Source organism: Schistocerca nitens, chromosome 5, assembly GCF_023898315.1.
Source record: "Schistocerca nitens isolate TAMUIC-IGC-003100 chromosome 5, iqSchNite1.1, whole genome shotgun sequence".
NCBI classification, from domain to species: domain Eukaryota; kingdom Metazoa; phylum Arthropoda; class Insecta; order Orthoptera; family Acrididae; genus Schistocerca; species Schistocerca nitens.
In genome coordinates, this window is record NC_064618.1 from 406,846,355 (window position 1) to 406,863,169 (window position 16,815).

Here is a 16,815-nt window from a genome sequence, read left to right on the forward strand (position 1 = left end):
CTACTTAAACCTAACTAACCTAAGGACATCACATACATCCATGCCCGAGGCAGGATTCCAACCTGCGACAGTAGCAGCAGCGCGGTTCCGGACTGAAGCGCCTAGAACCGCACGGCCACAACGGCCGGCGATCATGCTGTATCCTGCATTATTCTGATGGGAGTGTTTTGTGTTTTGTGAATGCCTGGAAAACATTACCTGCCAGCTGGTGATTTTATGATATTCGGGTGTTTCTCCTAGGAAGGTTGTCGTTTCCTTACTGCATCGAAGAGGACGATAAAAGCAGATGGCTATGGACACACTTTACTAAAGGAACAGTGCGAAACGATGACTTTTTATCAACGTGACAGTGCACCCTGTCATAAAGCATCATATGTGAGGCAATTGTTTGTCAAAAGTAACGTTCCTGAAGTGGACTAGCGTGTCCAGAGTCCTGACCTGAACCCACTGGAACAACTTCGGTCGTCGACTTTGCTCCAAACCTCAGCGTCCAACATCACTACCTTCTCTGGTTTCGGCTCTTGAGAAACAGTGGGCTGACAGTCCTTTACTGACGTTCACATCATTGCGCTGAATGTGACCTCGAGTTCAAGCGATCATAAAGGTGACGGATGGACACACTCCATATTAATATCCACTTGTAGGTCTGCTGCGCCAACGGCCTTGCCGCAATGGTAATACCGGTTCCCGTCAGATCACCGAAGTTAAGCGCTGTCGGGCTGGGCTAGCACTTGGATGGGTGACCATCCGGTCTGCCGAGCGCTGTTGGCAAGCAGGGTGCACTGAGACCTTGTGAGGCAAACTGAGGAGCTACTGGATTGAGAAGTAGCGGCTCCGGTCTCGGAAAATGCATATGGCCCGGAGAGCGGTGTGCTGACCACATGCCCCACCATATTCGCATCCAGTGACGCCTGTAGCCTGAGGATGACATGGCGGCCAGTCGGTACCTTTGGGCGTTCAGGGCCTGTGCGGGAGGAGAGTTTGTAGGTCTACTGATACTTCTGATCAGCTGATGTAATACGCATTTTTCTCACATGCCCACAAATTCATGCACTCCTTCTTTCTCGGTCTCTACAGACCGCCGAAGAACACTCGACTGACAAAGCAGTAATTAGGAAACAAAAATTATTCACAGCGCGACAGAAATCCGAGAATTACAAAAGACTGACTTACGTTTACTTTTACAGGAGGGATCGCGTCGTCGTTTCAGCTCACATAATTAGAGAGACTCGAAGGATCAAAAAGCAGTTTCGTCATAATATCGGCTTCCACGCTTTTCTCAGTGGTAGGAAAGAAAGCGGACTCACGCAGAGCCCGTTCTTTTTTATTTTTTTATTTCAGAAGCTTCACAACACAGCTCCACAGACTGCCGCCGTCTTTGAAACTAGAGTGCAGACACACCTCGTTAGGTGGAGCGATAGCTGTTCGGAATGTAATTTGGCGGCGCGGCGGACGCAGCAGCTGCCCCGGCGCAGCGCGGGAGAGGCAGGTAGCGTGGCGCTCAGGAGCAGCGACACGCCGCGCCCCAGTGCGCATGCGCGCCGCCAGCGCCGCTCACAGGGAATTAATCGCGCCGCCATAAATGTCAGGGAGCAGCATCGCGCCAGTGGCTGCTAATATAGCTGCGGGCGCGGACGCATCTCCTGCCAGGCGGAAGGCGATCACACGGCAGGGGACGGTGCCGCGGTGCCAAAACCACTGTGCCCGGCTCTGAGCTGGCCCAGCGCAGTGTCACAAAACGTGCACTGCGGCGTCCTATTTCTCCCGCTTTGGCGACACGCGGTAATAAGAACACGTCATTCGCAATAGAGCGATATCCTCATACGTAAACGTAGCTCCTTGAGGAACACGAGAGAGTCTTATAAGACCATTACTTTTCTAAACATACAGTGCGATTCAACTGCCCCTACGTACCAGTTTTATGCTACATGCAACGCATTCAAAAACCACGCCCAAAATTTTCATGTTCTCTCGCTCGCTACACGCAAACTATCAGTCCTACAGAAAAATGAGTGAGTCGTTTTTACGGGAAATTTCATGTAGCTAAATTACGTACAGAGTCAGTCAGCTGCCCCTACCTATAGGTTTCATGCAACCCTCAACACCTTCAAAACCACTGGCGAGAGTTTCGTATTCTCTCTTTCTGTATGTAAAAACTTTTGCTCCTACAGCTTGCCGCGGTGGTCTAGCCGTTCTAGGGGCTCAGTCCGGAACCGCGCGACTGCTACGGTCGCAGGTTCGAATCCTGCCTCAGGCATGGATGTGTGTGATGTCCTTAGGTTAGTTAGGTTTAAGTAGTTCTAAGTCTAGGGAACTGATGACCACAGATGTTAAGTCCCATAGTGCTCAGAGCCATTTGAACCATTTTTTTTTTTGCTCCTACAGAGAAAATGAACAGGATCTTTTTGTGGGAAATTTAAATATTTAAATTTGATAATGGGATACGTTTTCGCATGAGGCAACAGTTCTCGTGCTATTAAAGAACAAATCATTCGAAGGTCACTTTTAACGTGCTTGTTGAATAATTCCAAAAGTACGGCCTCTGGCGGAAACGTATCCCAGTATCAAATTCAAATACATTAAATTTCCAACAAAACGTTCCTGTTCATTTTTTCTGTAGGAGCAACAATTTGCACACAGCGAACGAGAGAATACGAAACTCTCGCCAGTGGTTTTGAAGGTGTTGTGGGTTGCATGGAACCTATAGGTAAGGATAGCTGAATGACTGTGTACGTAAGTGATCTCGTAGGTAACATGGGAATCTCCATCAGACTTTCCGCAGATGATGTTGTTATGTACAGGATGTCCCAAGAATAATTTTTTCTGTACTCAGTGACATTACAGGAACGATCATTTGAAGCAATAACTTCACATAGACATATGCCCTATTATGAATGGCTACACATTTAATGTGCTTTGTTCTTTATTTTCTGTATTATTCATCCAATTGTCAAGTTTATACGTAAACAATAGAACATGCGTTTCACAGCATATCAATTGAAAAATACGTATTTTTCACTCTTTCACCGCTAAACACTCTCGTACACATCCATTTACTGCTGTTGTACAGTTCGCACTAAGAATTCGAATACGTCACCATCAACCTCAATGCATTTGTGCACTCTGCGGGAACATATCGTGTTGCTTGGTTCAAATGGCTCTGAGCACTATGGGACTTAACATCTGTGGTCATCAGTCCCCTAGAACTTAGAACTACTTAAACCTAACTAACCTAAGGACATCACACACATACATGCCCGAGACAGGATTCGAACCTGCGACCGTAGCAGCCGCGCGTCTCCGGACTGAGCGCCTAGAATCGCTACGTGTTGCTTGTCTGAGTGCCTCTGCACGTTAGCTAACGAGGCTGAATTGATTCAAATGGCTCTGAGCACAATTGGGCTTAACATCTGAGGTCATCAGTCCCCTAGAACTTTGAACTATGTAAACCTAACTAACCTAAGAACATCACACACATCCATGCCCGAGGCAGGATTCGAACCTGCGACCGTAGCAGTCGCGCGGTTCCAGACTGAAGCGCCTAGAACCGCTCGGCCACTCAGGCCGGCTCACAGGTTTTCTATCAAAAATTAGTGACCTTCGATCTCAAACATAGACTTACCAAAAATCGTTCTAACCGCGACCTATTCGAATGTAGATAAAAAAGAGCGGAGCAAACGGCAGTGGTACATAAAGTACTCAGTGCCACATACTCTAAGGTGACTTTCGGAGTGTTCTACATCTACATCTACATCCATACTCCGCAAGCCACCTGACGGTCTGTGGCGGAGGGTACCCTGAGTACCTCTATCGGTTCTCCCTTCCATTCCAGTCTCGTATTGTTCGTGGAAAGAAGGATTGTCGGTATGCTTCTGTGTGGGCTCTAATCTCTCTGATTTTATGCTCATGGTCTCTTCGCGAGATATACGTATGAGGGAGCAATATACTGCTGGACTCTTCGGTGAAGGTATGTTCTCGAAACTTTAACAAAAGCCCGTACCGAGCTACTGAGCGTCTCTCCTGCAGAGTCTTCCACTGGAGTTTATCTATCATCTCCGTAACGCTTTCATGATTACTAAATGATCCTGTAACGAAGCTCGCTGCTCTCCGTTGGATCTTCTCTATCTCTTCTATCAACCCTATCTGGTACGGATACCACACTGCTGAGCAGTATTCAAGTAGTGGGCGAACAAGCGTACTGTAACCTACTTCCTTTGTTTTCGGATTGCATTTCCTTCCAATGAATCTCAGTCTGGCATCTGTTTTACAGACGATCAACTTTATGTGATCATTCCATTTTAAATCACTCCTAATGCGTACACCCAGATAATTTATGGAATTAACTGCTTCCGGTTGCTGACCTGCTATTTTGTAGCTAAATGATAAGGGATCTATCTTTCTATGTATTCGCAGCACATTACACTTGTCTACATTGAGATTCAATAGCCATTCCCTGCACCATGCGTCAATTCGCTGCAGATCCTCCTGCATTTCAGTACAATTTTCCATTGTTACAACCTCTCGATACACCACAGCATCATCTGCAAAAAGCCTCAGTGAACTTCCGATGTCATCCATCAGGTCATTTATGTATATTGTGAACAGCAACGGTCCCATGACACTCCCCTGTGGCACACCTGAAATCACTTTTACTTCGGAAGACTTCTCTCCATTGAGAATGACATGCTGCGTTCTGTTATCTAGGAACTCCTCAATCCAATCACACAATTGGTCTGATAGTTCATATGCTCTTACTTTGTTCATTAAACGACTGTGGGGAACTGTATCGAGCGCCTTGCGGAAGTCAAGAAACACGGCATCTACCTGTGAACCCGTGTCTATGGCCCTCTGAGTCTCGTGGACGAATAGCGCGAGCTGGGTTTCACACGACCGTCTTTTTCGAAACCCATGCTGATTCCTACAGAGTAGATTTCTAGTCTCCAGGAAAGTCATTATACTCGAACATAATACGTGTTCCAAAATTCTACAACGTCGACGCAAATTACTGTCAATAAAAACTGATTTCTAGCTTTCTGTATCCTATGTTTCAGGTCCACTGAAGGAGAATACGACCGAACGAAATTTATCCTGCGTAAATGAGCCAGTCATTGGAGCTGCTCATTATACAGAGACGAAGCTTTGACCATCACGTTAAAAAACTAAGAACTACGGTTTTGAAACTCGGTGACACTGTTAGTCCTTGTCTATATAGCATGTTCAGAAAATCCCGTTAAAACTTCTTTTACTTGTATAGGGGAGTGAGCATTGCGTAGTTGTGACGAAAACGGTATGCAATGGAATCATACACTGTGTATAACGATCCTGATAAAGGCGACGAGCAGCTCTTCCATCACCGTGAGCTTCCTCTTTCAGAAGCATCATGTCGGTGTATACCGGAACGGTGTGTTCAACCATGTGGCTCTAACAGTCACGGATTAACAAATAATTCATTAAGCTGTGCAGTACCATCCATTACGACAGTCTCAAGACTGTTCATTGTAGTTAAATACATCTTGTAAAGTAGTGCAGACTGAACTTCATTCACCTAGTTAGATGAGTGGTGATCAGCGCAGTCTTATGGGAGTGGCACGAAATTTGAACAGATATCTGATTTCAGATATAGCAACACGCCTTCAATCTTCGTTTAAGTCGCACAATTCTGGCTTGGTGTTGTGACTTTTTTCTGTCTTCTCGAAACTGAAAATGTGAAATAGCTTTGCGTACATGTGTGTACAGCACTTATATAGCACACATTTCCTCCTCCTCTCCCTCCGTTCACATCTCTCCCTCCCTTTTCGTCTCTCACTTCCCCTTTCTTCTGCCCATCTTCTCTTTTCCGGTTTGCCTTTCCATCTTCTCCTTCCCCCTCTCTCTGACCACCTTCTTCTTCCCCCTCTCCTACTGTCATTTCCTACCCCTCTCCTGTCCAATTTCTCGTCCCCACCTCTCCTAGTCCAGCTTGTACTTACACATATCTCTGTTCATCTCCATCTCACCCCTCTTTATTGTTCCGTTCCCTTATCTCCCCTTTCTGTCCCCTGACACTACCCATCTCCTTCTCTCCTATTCTGTCCATTTTCCCATCCCACTCTCTGTCCATGTCATCCTCTTTATCCATCTGTTACTCCCCCTTTTTCTATCCCACCGGCGCACTATCCCTCTCCATCATCCAGTTGCCCCCTACACCTCCCATTCCTCCTCCCCACTACTCTCCCTCCATCTCCACCTTCCCATTTCTCAGTCCATCTTCTCCTCTCACTTCTGTCTCTGTTCCAGCCCTCCATCCCCTCTTAAATCTATGCATCACCCCTTGTTCCCTTTCTCTCTCTCTCCATCCTCTCCTCTATCCATTGCAATCTACCATGAAGAGTGTACAAAAAACCTCTGCAAAAAAAGTCGATAAATGAGGCCAGTACTACTCCAACACTACACGCTGTACTGCAGGGCAGTCTACAAACTATGGGCTTGAAAAACTGCTCCTTGGTGCCATGAAAAGCAAGTCAATAAAGCAGGCCAATACTGCTAGAATACAACACACATGTTACGCAGGGCAGTCCACATATCAGGGGCTGGTAAACCATTTCTTGTGCATGACGTGCAAAGCAGATGAATAAGGCAGGCCGAAGTATTCCCTCACGATAATTTCAAGCAAGTCAGCCTACAACAAGCTGGTAAAGCATTTCTTGTGCATGACATGCAAATCAGATCAATCAGGCAGGCCGAACTATCCCCTCACAATAATGTCATGCAAGTCAGCCTACAACAAGGGTGGAAAAGAACACGTTTTTGCCCATATCTCCACTCCTATTGGAACCTTTTGATTATAAGCTGTACAGTGCTTATACTTGTGAAGTCTGCTGTTTGTGAACCAAAACTGGTTAAAATCGATCTAAAGATTTGAGAGGAGGTCCCAGAATACATAGATACATGCTGCCTTTTCCCCACTGCTTTGACCACATTATTTGACACATTTATTGCACATATCTCCTCCTCTCTCCTCCCTCTATCCACTACTTCCTCCCATCGTTTCTACACATCTCAGCAACACACCTCCACCCCTCTCTATGAGCATTCTTCCTTCCAGCCTGTACATCTCCTCCTCACCAATCTTTCTGTCTCTTCTTCTCTCCTCCCTTGTCTCTTTATCATCTCCTCCTCCTATACTGTACAACCATATATTCCTCCCCTACCATCTCTTTATATCCTCCTCCTCCTCCCCTCTCTGTCCACATTCTTCTCCTCCCTCTGCCTCGCCACTGACCCTCTATGAATTCCTCTTGCACCATCCCCTGTGTCCTTCACTCTCTGTCCACCTTGTCCTCCCCCTCTTTCTCTCTCTGTCTACATTGTCACCCCCTCTCTTCTCTCTGTCCCCTCTTTACCCCTGACTCTTTTAATGCCTTCAGTCCCTTCCATCTTCCCATTTCATCCTTCTTCACACTCTCTCAGTCCACCTCATACCGCCTCACCCTTCTCTCTGTCCACACCCTCAGTCCATTCAACGTTTCCATTTCATCCCCCCTCACATTCTTACTGTCCACCTCACCCTACCCTCTTGCTCACTATGCGTCTTCTTCCACCACTTGCTCTCTGGTGCTTAGCCATGCTCATGAACAAGAGTCACTCCTGTAAGGTATGCTGATACTATTCACACAGCATGTCTCCTCCTCTAATCTCTGTCTTTTCATCCTCTCTTTGTAAATGGCCTCCACCATCTTCTCTCCCAATTTTCCTCTATCTATGCCGATCTCCTTCTCTTTCTGTCCACCTCTTTCTCTGTCCAGTTGGTACTCGCTCTCTCTCACTAAACGTCTTCTCCTCCCAGTCTCTCTGCTCATCTGTTTTCAGCAGCATATGCAGCTCTTGCAAAACAGGCTCATTGAGCAGGTCAATACTACTCTAACAAGAGACATCTACATACAGTGCAGTCTGCAAGTCAGTGGCTTGAAAATTAATTTTTTCATCAAATAGTTTCTTGCCTCTGACATGGAGGCTTCCCATCAAACAAGGTTGATAAGGCCTGTTGTGAATAGGAGGCTATACCTCAAGGGCTGAAACAACATTTTTGCACTTACGGTAGCTACAAGGCTATAAACCACAAAGTGCTGATACATATGAAGTTTGCTACTTTTGTATCAAAGTGAGTTGAAATCGATCTTGGAGTTTGGGAGAATATCCCAGTCATACATACATACAAATGAACAAATATATATGCTGATTTATATGTTTGCTAACATTTTCCCCATGGCTTTACTCCCATGAATGTACAACACATACAGAGTACATATCTCCTTCTCCTCCTTTGTCTGCCCTCTCCATACTCCTGTCCTTGTCCATCTCCTCTGTCCATGTAATCTTCCTCAACACTCTCTGTCCACCTCTTCCTTCCTGCTCTTTCTGTTTATATCATTCTCCTTCACACTCGATCTGTCTCCCTCTTCCTTTCCATGCTGTCTTTCCATCTCCCCCTTCCCACCTCTCTACCATCTGTTGTCACTGATCATATCTCCCCCCTCTGTCAACATCCACCTTTCCGTCTTTCTGCCAGTCGCCTCCTCACTGTCTCCTCCACCTCCTACTCAGCGTCCATCTCTTTCTCACTCTCTCTCCAACTCATCCTCAAACTATTAACTACCATCTCCTCCTCCACACTCCCTCTGACTCTACATGTGCACCTCCTGCTTACAAACCTCTTCCCCACCTTCTCTCTGCTCATATCTATCTCCCCACTTCTTCCATTTGTCTCCTCAGTCTATGCTCTCTGTTTTCTCACATCCTCTTCCTTTTTCACCTGCTCACTATCCCTCTACAAATTGAATTTCCCTCTCATCCTCCATCTCTGTAAATTTACTCTCCTCCTTGCCTTTCTCTCTTTCCATCTCTTGCAACCAGCCCTCTGTACATCTCCTCCGTTCCTCTGTCCACTTCCCACTCCCCACTCTCTTTCTAACCATCTCACCCTCCGTCTTCCTCTGTGCCCATCACCGCCTCCTTTTCTCTCTGTCCATCGCCCCCTTCTGTTTATCTATACCCATTCCCTCCTATCATATTGTTCTCCACCACCTTTCTCTGCACAATCATGCCCACCCACACATGCAGCCAATACTACCTGCAAAACACCATCCACTCCATTCTTTAAGCTTCTTCTCCACCCCCCTTCTATACCTCATCTTATTTCTATCTATCCTCTCCTCCCCTCTCTGTCCACTTTCACCCCCTTCTCTCTGGCCATTTCCACATCACCCCATCCACCCATCTCCCCTCCCCCTTCTTCCTCTGTGCACTGACTTCTCTCCTCTGTCTGCTCATTTCCTCCACCCACTCTCTCTGTCCATCTTCTGCCAAGATATCTTTGTCCATCCCCTCTTCCCTATTCATCGGTCGTGCCTCCTCCACCTATCCTGCTCCTCCTGCTTCCTCTCCCTATATGTCCCCTCCTGCCCCATCTCTCAGCCTACTACTTCCCTCTCCCTCTCTCCTAGTCCATCCCTCCTGGCCCCTTCATCCCTATACATCTCTCCAGCCCTCTTTCACTCTCCATCTTTGTCAATTTCACTCTTTCCCTACCTCATCCATGCTCATCTGCACATGTGGTACCTGCAAAATAGGTCGAGTAAGCAGGCTCGTACTACATCAACACTCATGGAGGGCAACCTACACATCAGGAACTTGAAAACAATTCATTTGCCCCTGATGTATTGGCTACCCTTCAATGCAGTTCGATAAAACAGGCTTATGGTAATTCAATGCAACGTACCTGCTGTGCAAAACAGTCTATAATTGGAACGTGGAAAACCACGTTTCCCCCTGACATGTAGGCTGTCATACAAAGCTGGTCGATTAAGGTAAGCACACAATTTTCCTGTCATGAAGGGCACCATGTAGGGTAAGGGCTGAAGAAACCGAGTTTTTTTCATATCTCCGCTCCTAATGGAGGTTATAAACCCCTACGTGCTGGTATTTGCAAAGTTTGCAGTTTGTGCGCCCTATTTTAATTCGATTTGAGTGTTTTGGAGGAGATCCCTCATATGCATTCAACACATATTGAACACAGCTCCTCTCCCTCTCCCTCTCCCTCTCCCTCTCCCTCTCCCTCTCCCTCTCCCTCTCCCTCTCCCTCTCCCTCTCCCTCTCCCTCTCCCTCTCCCTCTCCCTCTCCCTCTCCCTCTCCCTCTCCCTCTCCCTCTCCCTCTCCCTCTCCCTCTCCCTCTCCCTCTCCCTCTCCCTCTCCCTCTCCCTCTCCCTCTCCCTCTCCCTCTCCCTCTCCCTCTCCCTCTCCCTCTCCCTCTCCCTCTCCCTCTCCCTCTCCCTCTCCCTCTCCCTCTCCCTCTCCCTCTCCCTCTCCCTCTCCCTCTCCCTCTCCCTCTCCCTCTCCCTCTCCCTCTCTCCCCCTCTCCCCCTCTCTCCCTCTCCCCCTCTCTCCCTCTCTCCCTCTCTCCCTCTCTCCCTCTCTTCCTCTCTTCCTCTCTTCCTCTCTTCCTCTCTTCCTCTCTTCCTCTCTTCCTCTCTTCCTCTCTTCCTCTCTTCCTCTCTTCCTCTCTCTGCCTGTTCCTCCCAATGTCCGCCCATCTCATCCTCTCACACTGGACCTCTGTGAGTAGCTGCTCTATGATCATAACCACCTGATACTTCCAACTTTTCAGTTCCGGAGCAGGAAGAAGGCCCTTGGGGCTATGTCCGGTGAACAGGGGGATTGGGGAACGGATATAAAGCCCATTTAATGCATTTACGTCATTATTATCGCTGATGTGTCGTATGGTGCAACATTCTTAGGAAAGACCGCTTTGTTACGTGCCAATCTTGGCCTTGTTCCAGCCAACGAAGGTCTTAAACAATGGAGCATAATGGGGTCCAATTACGATCCTGACCTTTCCCAAGTAATCTACAAGGATCATTCCTTGGGAATAAAATGTGGCCATCGCTTTATCAAATGCTCTTTGCTTCCTTGAATGCCCTACACCAGCATTTTTCCATTGTTCCATTTTGACTCTTGTAATGATGGATCTGTTTTTCATCAAAAGTAGCAAATCGGCGCAAAAGGTCTTGCGGATTGGGATTAAACGTCGCCAGACACTGTGTTGAAATGATGTGCTGGATGGGCTTTTGGTCGTCTGTGAGCAATCGTGGCATTCATCCCGCACTTAGCTTCTTCATAGCCTATTCTCCGTGAAGGATACTATGCACTTGCTCACTTGAGATGCCTACAGTCTCAGCAGTCTTACGAATTTTTATTCGGCTGTCCTGCATTACAAAGTCATTGATTTTGTCAATGGTTTCCTTTGCGGTGACCTCCAATTGGGAGGACACAGTGCCCTTTTTCTCCGGGACTTGTCCGACTACATTTAAATTAATTAATTGAAAAGTAAATGTTCTTCAATGATGGTGTAGAGTCCACATGAACTTCATACAATTCTGTTTTTACAAAAAGGAATTAATGGTATATACCTGCTAGTGGGCATTTACACCAATGGGGAAAGTTGAAAATGCGTGCTGGACTGGAACTAGAACCTTTGGTCTCCTGGTCACTAGGCGGATGCTCTGACTTCTAAGCCTTCGAGACACAGTGTTCATAGCACTTGCACGGACTACCCTAGCATGGCCCCCTTCAGGCCTAGATTCACAACTTATCCGTACACTACTGACGTAGCATCTCTGCCATTACCCTCACTACTTGCGGCGTTTCACCGATTCCCATGAGAGCGTGGTCTGCATCTGCACTGAATGGATCACTGGCCAGCCTCACCTTAATTAAATATGTTCAGATGCATACCAGGTACGATCTCTTGCTCTCTTAAGGGAATTCGTGAATGCTGCGAGCAGTGAGGGTGAAACTTCTTTATGTGAGTCCACTTAAGTATCTGATTGGGTGAAACTTCTTAGTGTTTACTTAAACCGCTGAGTGCAACTGCTTCTACTGTCTCTTTAGTTATTTTTATCATTTGAAACAATGACCTACAAAATTTTCCCTGACAAAGACAACTCAAACTTTACCTATTCATTTATTACCCGCAATATAGAATCCCAACGCAATCTCACTACTATACAATGATAACATGGCTTCAAATAATTAACACAAAGAATGGCCCTGAACGGGAAGAAATTCTAACAATAACCCATACTTTAATTAGTCACTTACCTCACAGGAAATCTTCATAACAAGAACTACAGCCAGCTAAATAAAAATATTCTAATTACTACAGACTCTAACTACTAGAAGGCATATGGTTAGCAAAAGAAAGATTTTGTTGAAGAGCAAACAATATATTTAGCAGATTTTACCTTATTCATGTGACATCCAGTTCCAAAAATTATATAGTTGTCAATAATTCCACTACCCAAACATTACCAACTACATTCATCCTCATTTTACAATGCATATCCTACCAACACTGAGCCTCCACGAAGGACACATGTCCAAGCCCTCCGCTCACTAACTGCTAACTGCTGGTAAGTCCAACCACACAGTCTCTCACCGAGGGCGCAGAGCGCTGACAGAGATATTAATACAGTCTATAGAGCTGCCAATAAACAGACATATAAAGAGGCATTACGTAAGTAGTGTGTGGATAAGATGAGAATTTGGATGTGATAGGAGGCGTGCTAGGATAGTCCCTACGGTTGCGATCATCACTGTGTGCTGGTAGTTTAGTGGCCAGTGCACCTACCTGATGAGCAGGAGACCTGAGTTCGAATCCAAATCAAGCACAAATTTTGTACTTATGACTAAATGTTACTAATTCCTATGTGTCTTGATTCAGAACGGCTGCAGGAGCAAAAAGATGTCTGTTCTTTCGGACATGCCTCAGAGAACAGACACCACACGTATAACTCTGTGTTGATTTGTGCAGTAGTCCATCCCTTGAAATGAAAATGTTTAACAACAGCACGAAGCTCGTTTTTCTCCATTTTCAGTCGCAGTCGACACAGTGACCAATTCAGAGGGCTGTCGGCAATGAGCTGCACGCTGTACATTGTTGAAATTCTTTATACGATGCTTCGAATATTCAAGCTTACCAACCGTTAAGACACAACAAGTATATTTCACAGAAATTTACCAGACTTCTCAGAACACCTCAAAGAAAGCAATCATAAGAAAGTTCGCAAAGATACATACAGTAAGGGAAGAAATCCGAAGAGAGTTAATTCAGTCCCTGGTCTGACATGAAGAAGTAAGAAGTTGAAGCTACTGATGAAGAAAGACGAGAAGGAGAGAATGAAGGTGAAGGCAGTTTGATTACTACTGCTGTATTCTGACGAATCTGTTGCAGGCTTAGAGGTAGCATTTGGAGTGTTACTTATCGGCAGTGGTAGATAGTAGACCACCAGTAATTCCGTAATACCTGTATGAGTGAAACAGAAATATTTAAGCATATTTCAATGATATTTGAGCGCAGTACAGCGGTATTCCAGTGATATTCAGGTAGTCAGACATCTATTTTAAACAATAATAAAGGTTTTACAACGAAATACACTTCAACATTAGACGCAAATAATATCAGTACCCACCATATGTTTTACTGTAGCGAAACAATATACAATTGCAAAGTATAGCTCGTTATTAACAGTAATGGCAGCCTCCAACTTACCTCATGGAAAGATAAGCTAGAAATAGTTGCGAAGCTATGACTAAGGTAAGAAGTAGGACGAATCTTTCAATCTACACTGGGGTGTGTGCGTCTCCAAACTTTCTGGCAAACTGAAATTATGTTCCAGATCGATACTCGAAGCAGGAACCTTGCTTTTGTGTAGAATGCTCTTACCAACTGAGCTACCTTTTTTACAACTGATATGTTCGGTGCTAGATAACTATAAGCTACATTAAGGAAATCTTACGGGAGAGACATACGAAGATTAAAAAAAAATCGTGACTCAGCTGCTGGACATGACAGGAGTATTTATTATATGAAAAGGAACGCCATACAATAAGATATTCTTTGACATAAAACAGAAGATATTTAATAACTGCACATAATAAAAAACGATATTAAGTACGAGGAATAAATATAAATCTGTGGGTTATCATTGTATATCACCAAAGTTCAGTGCTAACATTCGGCTTCATTGATCAGATTTGACGTTGCTCTCAGCGGAATCTGAGATACTATTGTACCATCAGTTCATTGAGGTTCATCAACGTGCTCTCTAGCTTCTTACCAAGTGAGGGATAAATAATATCCACGATGCACCGGATGTACACACGGAAGCAGGTTTACAACGTCAGACAGTTTCTGAAGCTGTATAGGAGAGGATGACAAAACATTTTGGTGATAAGGTTGTGATCCATTACGTCTGATAGAAAAGCCAGAATTCGTGACATCAATTTCGCAGCATTCGCCTTGAACAACGTGCTTCGGGAAAATTGAATCAGGATTGGAGGCCAAAAATTTGAACACAGTACCTTTTGGAAAGTTCATAGTATATCCATCCGTTGCTACACTTCTTCTTGTTTTGTTAGGAGGTAAGTCTCCCTCCTTGAAAAAGAAAAAAAGTACAAAAATTGCTAATAGCATCAATCTACGAAAGTACCACTTATCAAAAGCGCATGTTGTCTTCTTGTCTGAACTGTTTATCGCATAGTATTCATTTTCTCCTGTGACTAGTTTGAAGCGACCTACTACGATTTTCTCTCCTATGAAAACCTCTTCATATCGTAGTACCTCTTGCATGTGACGTCCTCATTTATTTGTTAGATGTATTCCCGTGTAAGTCTTCTTCTAAAGTGGTTACAGCTCCCTATAGTACCACGAAAATCTGATGGTAACTTAAAATCGTTTTGGTGTGACCTTCTGCTTTGCTGCCTTTGGGTCAAACCACGGAAGCAATCCTACACACTTCGCTGGGATAGCAGCTACGGTAGAAAGAATATCATGGAGACCAAGAGGTAGACTAGGGAAGAACAAACAAGTGCTGTTCTACGAAGAAAGCGTAGACATTGTATGAGATTATGAACATATGAAATTGCCTTAGGGAACTTCTTGAGTAGTGCATATAATTTTAGAATAAGCATATTTTCATAGAATGAGTAGTTGCTTTTAGTAGTAGCTACAATTGATAAGCTACATGTTTTAACTTAAATATTCGCAATGGTTGCGCTTAATTGTTCTTAGTGAGCATTGTGCGCGGACTCTAAAAATAAAGAGGCAAGAAAACTCGCGCAGCAGACAACAGACGTCGACGAGCCGGAACGGCGCCCCTGGGACCGCCTCTTCGGTGTATCACTGGACGCGAACTCGGCGCGTATTCATGGCCTTCCTACACACAGAGTGCTGTCTGGGGAGCCACCGAGCCACACTCCCGTTCTGCAGTCGGTAGAGTTTGCTGCACTTTCTATCCCGTAAATCAAAGGCGGGCGAGGAGACATAACCACCCAGGTGGAGGGTCATGTTTATACTGTGTCACACTGGGAACACCGTGTAACGTACCGGTAAAGCCGCGTTTATGGCCCTGTAGCTCTGTGTGGAACATAAAATTATTGGTCTCGGGCTGCTGAATTGCCTTAAGCACGCATTCAACGAACGTTAGTCAGTGGGATGGCTTGGCTTCCAGCCCAGCAACACTCCCAAATCAATGTGTTGTTTTCAGTACATCTACATCTACATACATACTCCGCAACCCACCATACGGTGCGTGGCGGAGGGTACCTCGTATCACAACTAGCATCTTCTCTCCCTGTTCCACTCCCAAACAGAACGAGGGAAAAATGACTGCCTATATGCCTCTGTACGAGCTCTAATTTCTCTTATTTTTGTGGTCTTTCCGCGAAATGTAAGTTGGCGGCTGTAAAATTGTACTGCAGTCAGCCTCAAATACTGGTTCTCTAAATTTCCTCAGTAGCGATTCACGAAAAGAACGCCTCCTTTCCTCTAGAGACTCCCACCCGAGTTCCGGAAGCATTTCCGTAACACTTGCGTGATTATCAAACATACCAGTAACAAATATAGCAGCCCGCCTCTGAATTGCTTCTATGTCCTCCTTCAATCCGACCTGATAGGGATCCCAAACACTCGAGCAGTACTCAAGAATAGGTCGTATTAGTGTTTTACAGATGAACCACATCTTCCCAAAATTCTACCAATGAACCGAAGACGACTATCCGCCATCCCCACAACTGCCATTACATGCTTGTCCCACTTCATATCGCTCTGCAATGTTACGCCCAAATATTTAATCGACGTGACTGTATCAAGCTCTACACTACTAATGGAGTATTCAAACATTACGGAATTCTTTTTCCTATTCATCTGCATTAATTTACATTTATGTATATTTAGAGTTAGCTGCCATTCTTTATACCAATCACAAATCCTGTCCAAGTAATCTTGTATCCTCCTACAGTCACTCAACGACGACACCTTCCCGTACACCACAGCATCGTCAGCAAACAGCCGCACATTGCTATCCACCCTATCCAAAAGATAATTTACGTACATAGAAAACAACAGTGGACCTACCACACTTCCCTGGGGCACTCCAGATGATTCACCTCCGATGAACACTCACCATCGAGGACAACGTACTGGGTTCCATTACTTAAGAAGTCTTCGAGCCACTCACATATTTGGGAACCAATCCCATATGCTCGTACCTTAATTAGGAGTCTGCAGTGGGACACTGAGTCAAACGATTTCCGGAAGTAAAGGAATATGGCATCCGTCTGATACGTAGACAGAAAATGTACAAAATAATTGGTTGCAGATTCAAAAACACAAGTAATTTATAATAAAGTGAATTCACTTGCACTTGTTCTGAAGTATTGCCTAGAAGTCGATGATGCTGTCTTGGAGACAGAGATGAGAAATGGCTAAGGAAACGAGA

At 45.2% G+C, this 16,815-nt stretch overlaps 1 protein-coding gene and 1 pseudogene across 1 annotated transcript in view; one reads left to right on the top strand and one right to left on the bottom strand.

Annotated features, from left to right (window-relative positions):
• Positions 1-653: 653 nt before the first annotated feature.
• LOC126261049 (5S ribosomal RNA) lies at positions 654-771 on the top strand (annotated as a pseudogene).
• A 783-nt stretch (positions 772-1,554) lies between these two features.
• Positions 1,555-16,815, bottom strand: part of LOC126260498 (uncharacterized) — a 112,631-nt gene continuing 97,370 nt past the window's right edge. Inside the window, exon 3 of the mRNA XM_049957827.1 lies at positions 1,555-1,715. Coding sequence (XP_049813784.1) covers positions 1,555-1,715 — 161 coding nt within the window. The remainder of the gene's footprint in view (positions 1,716-16,815) is intronic.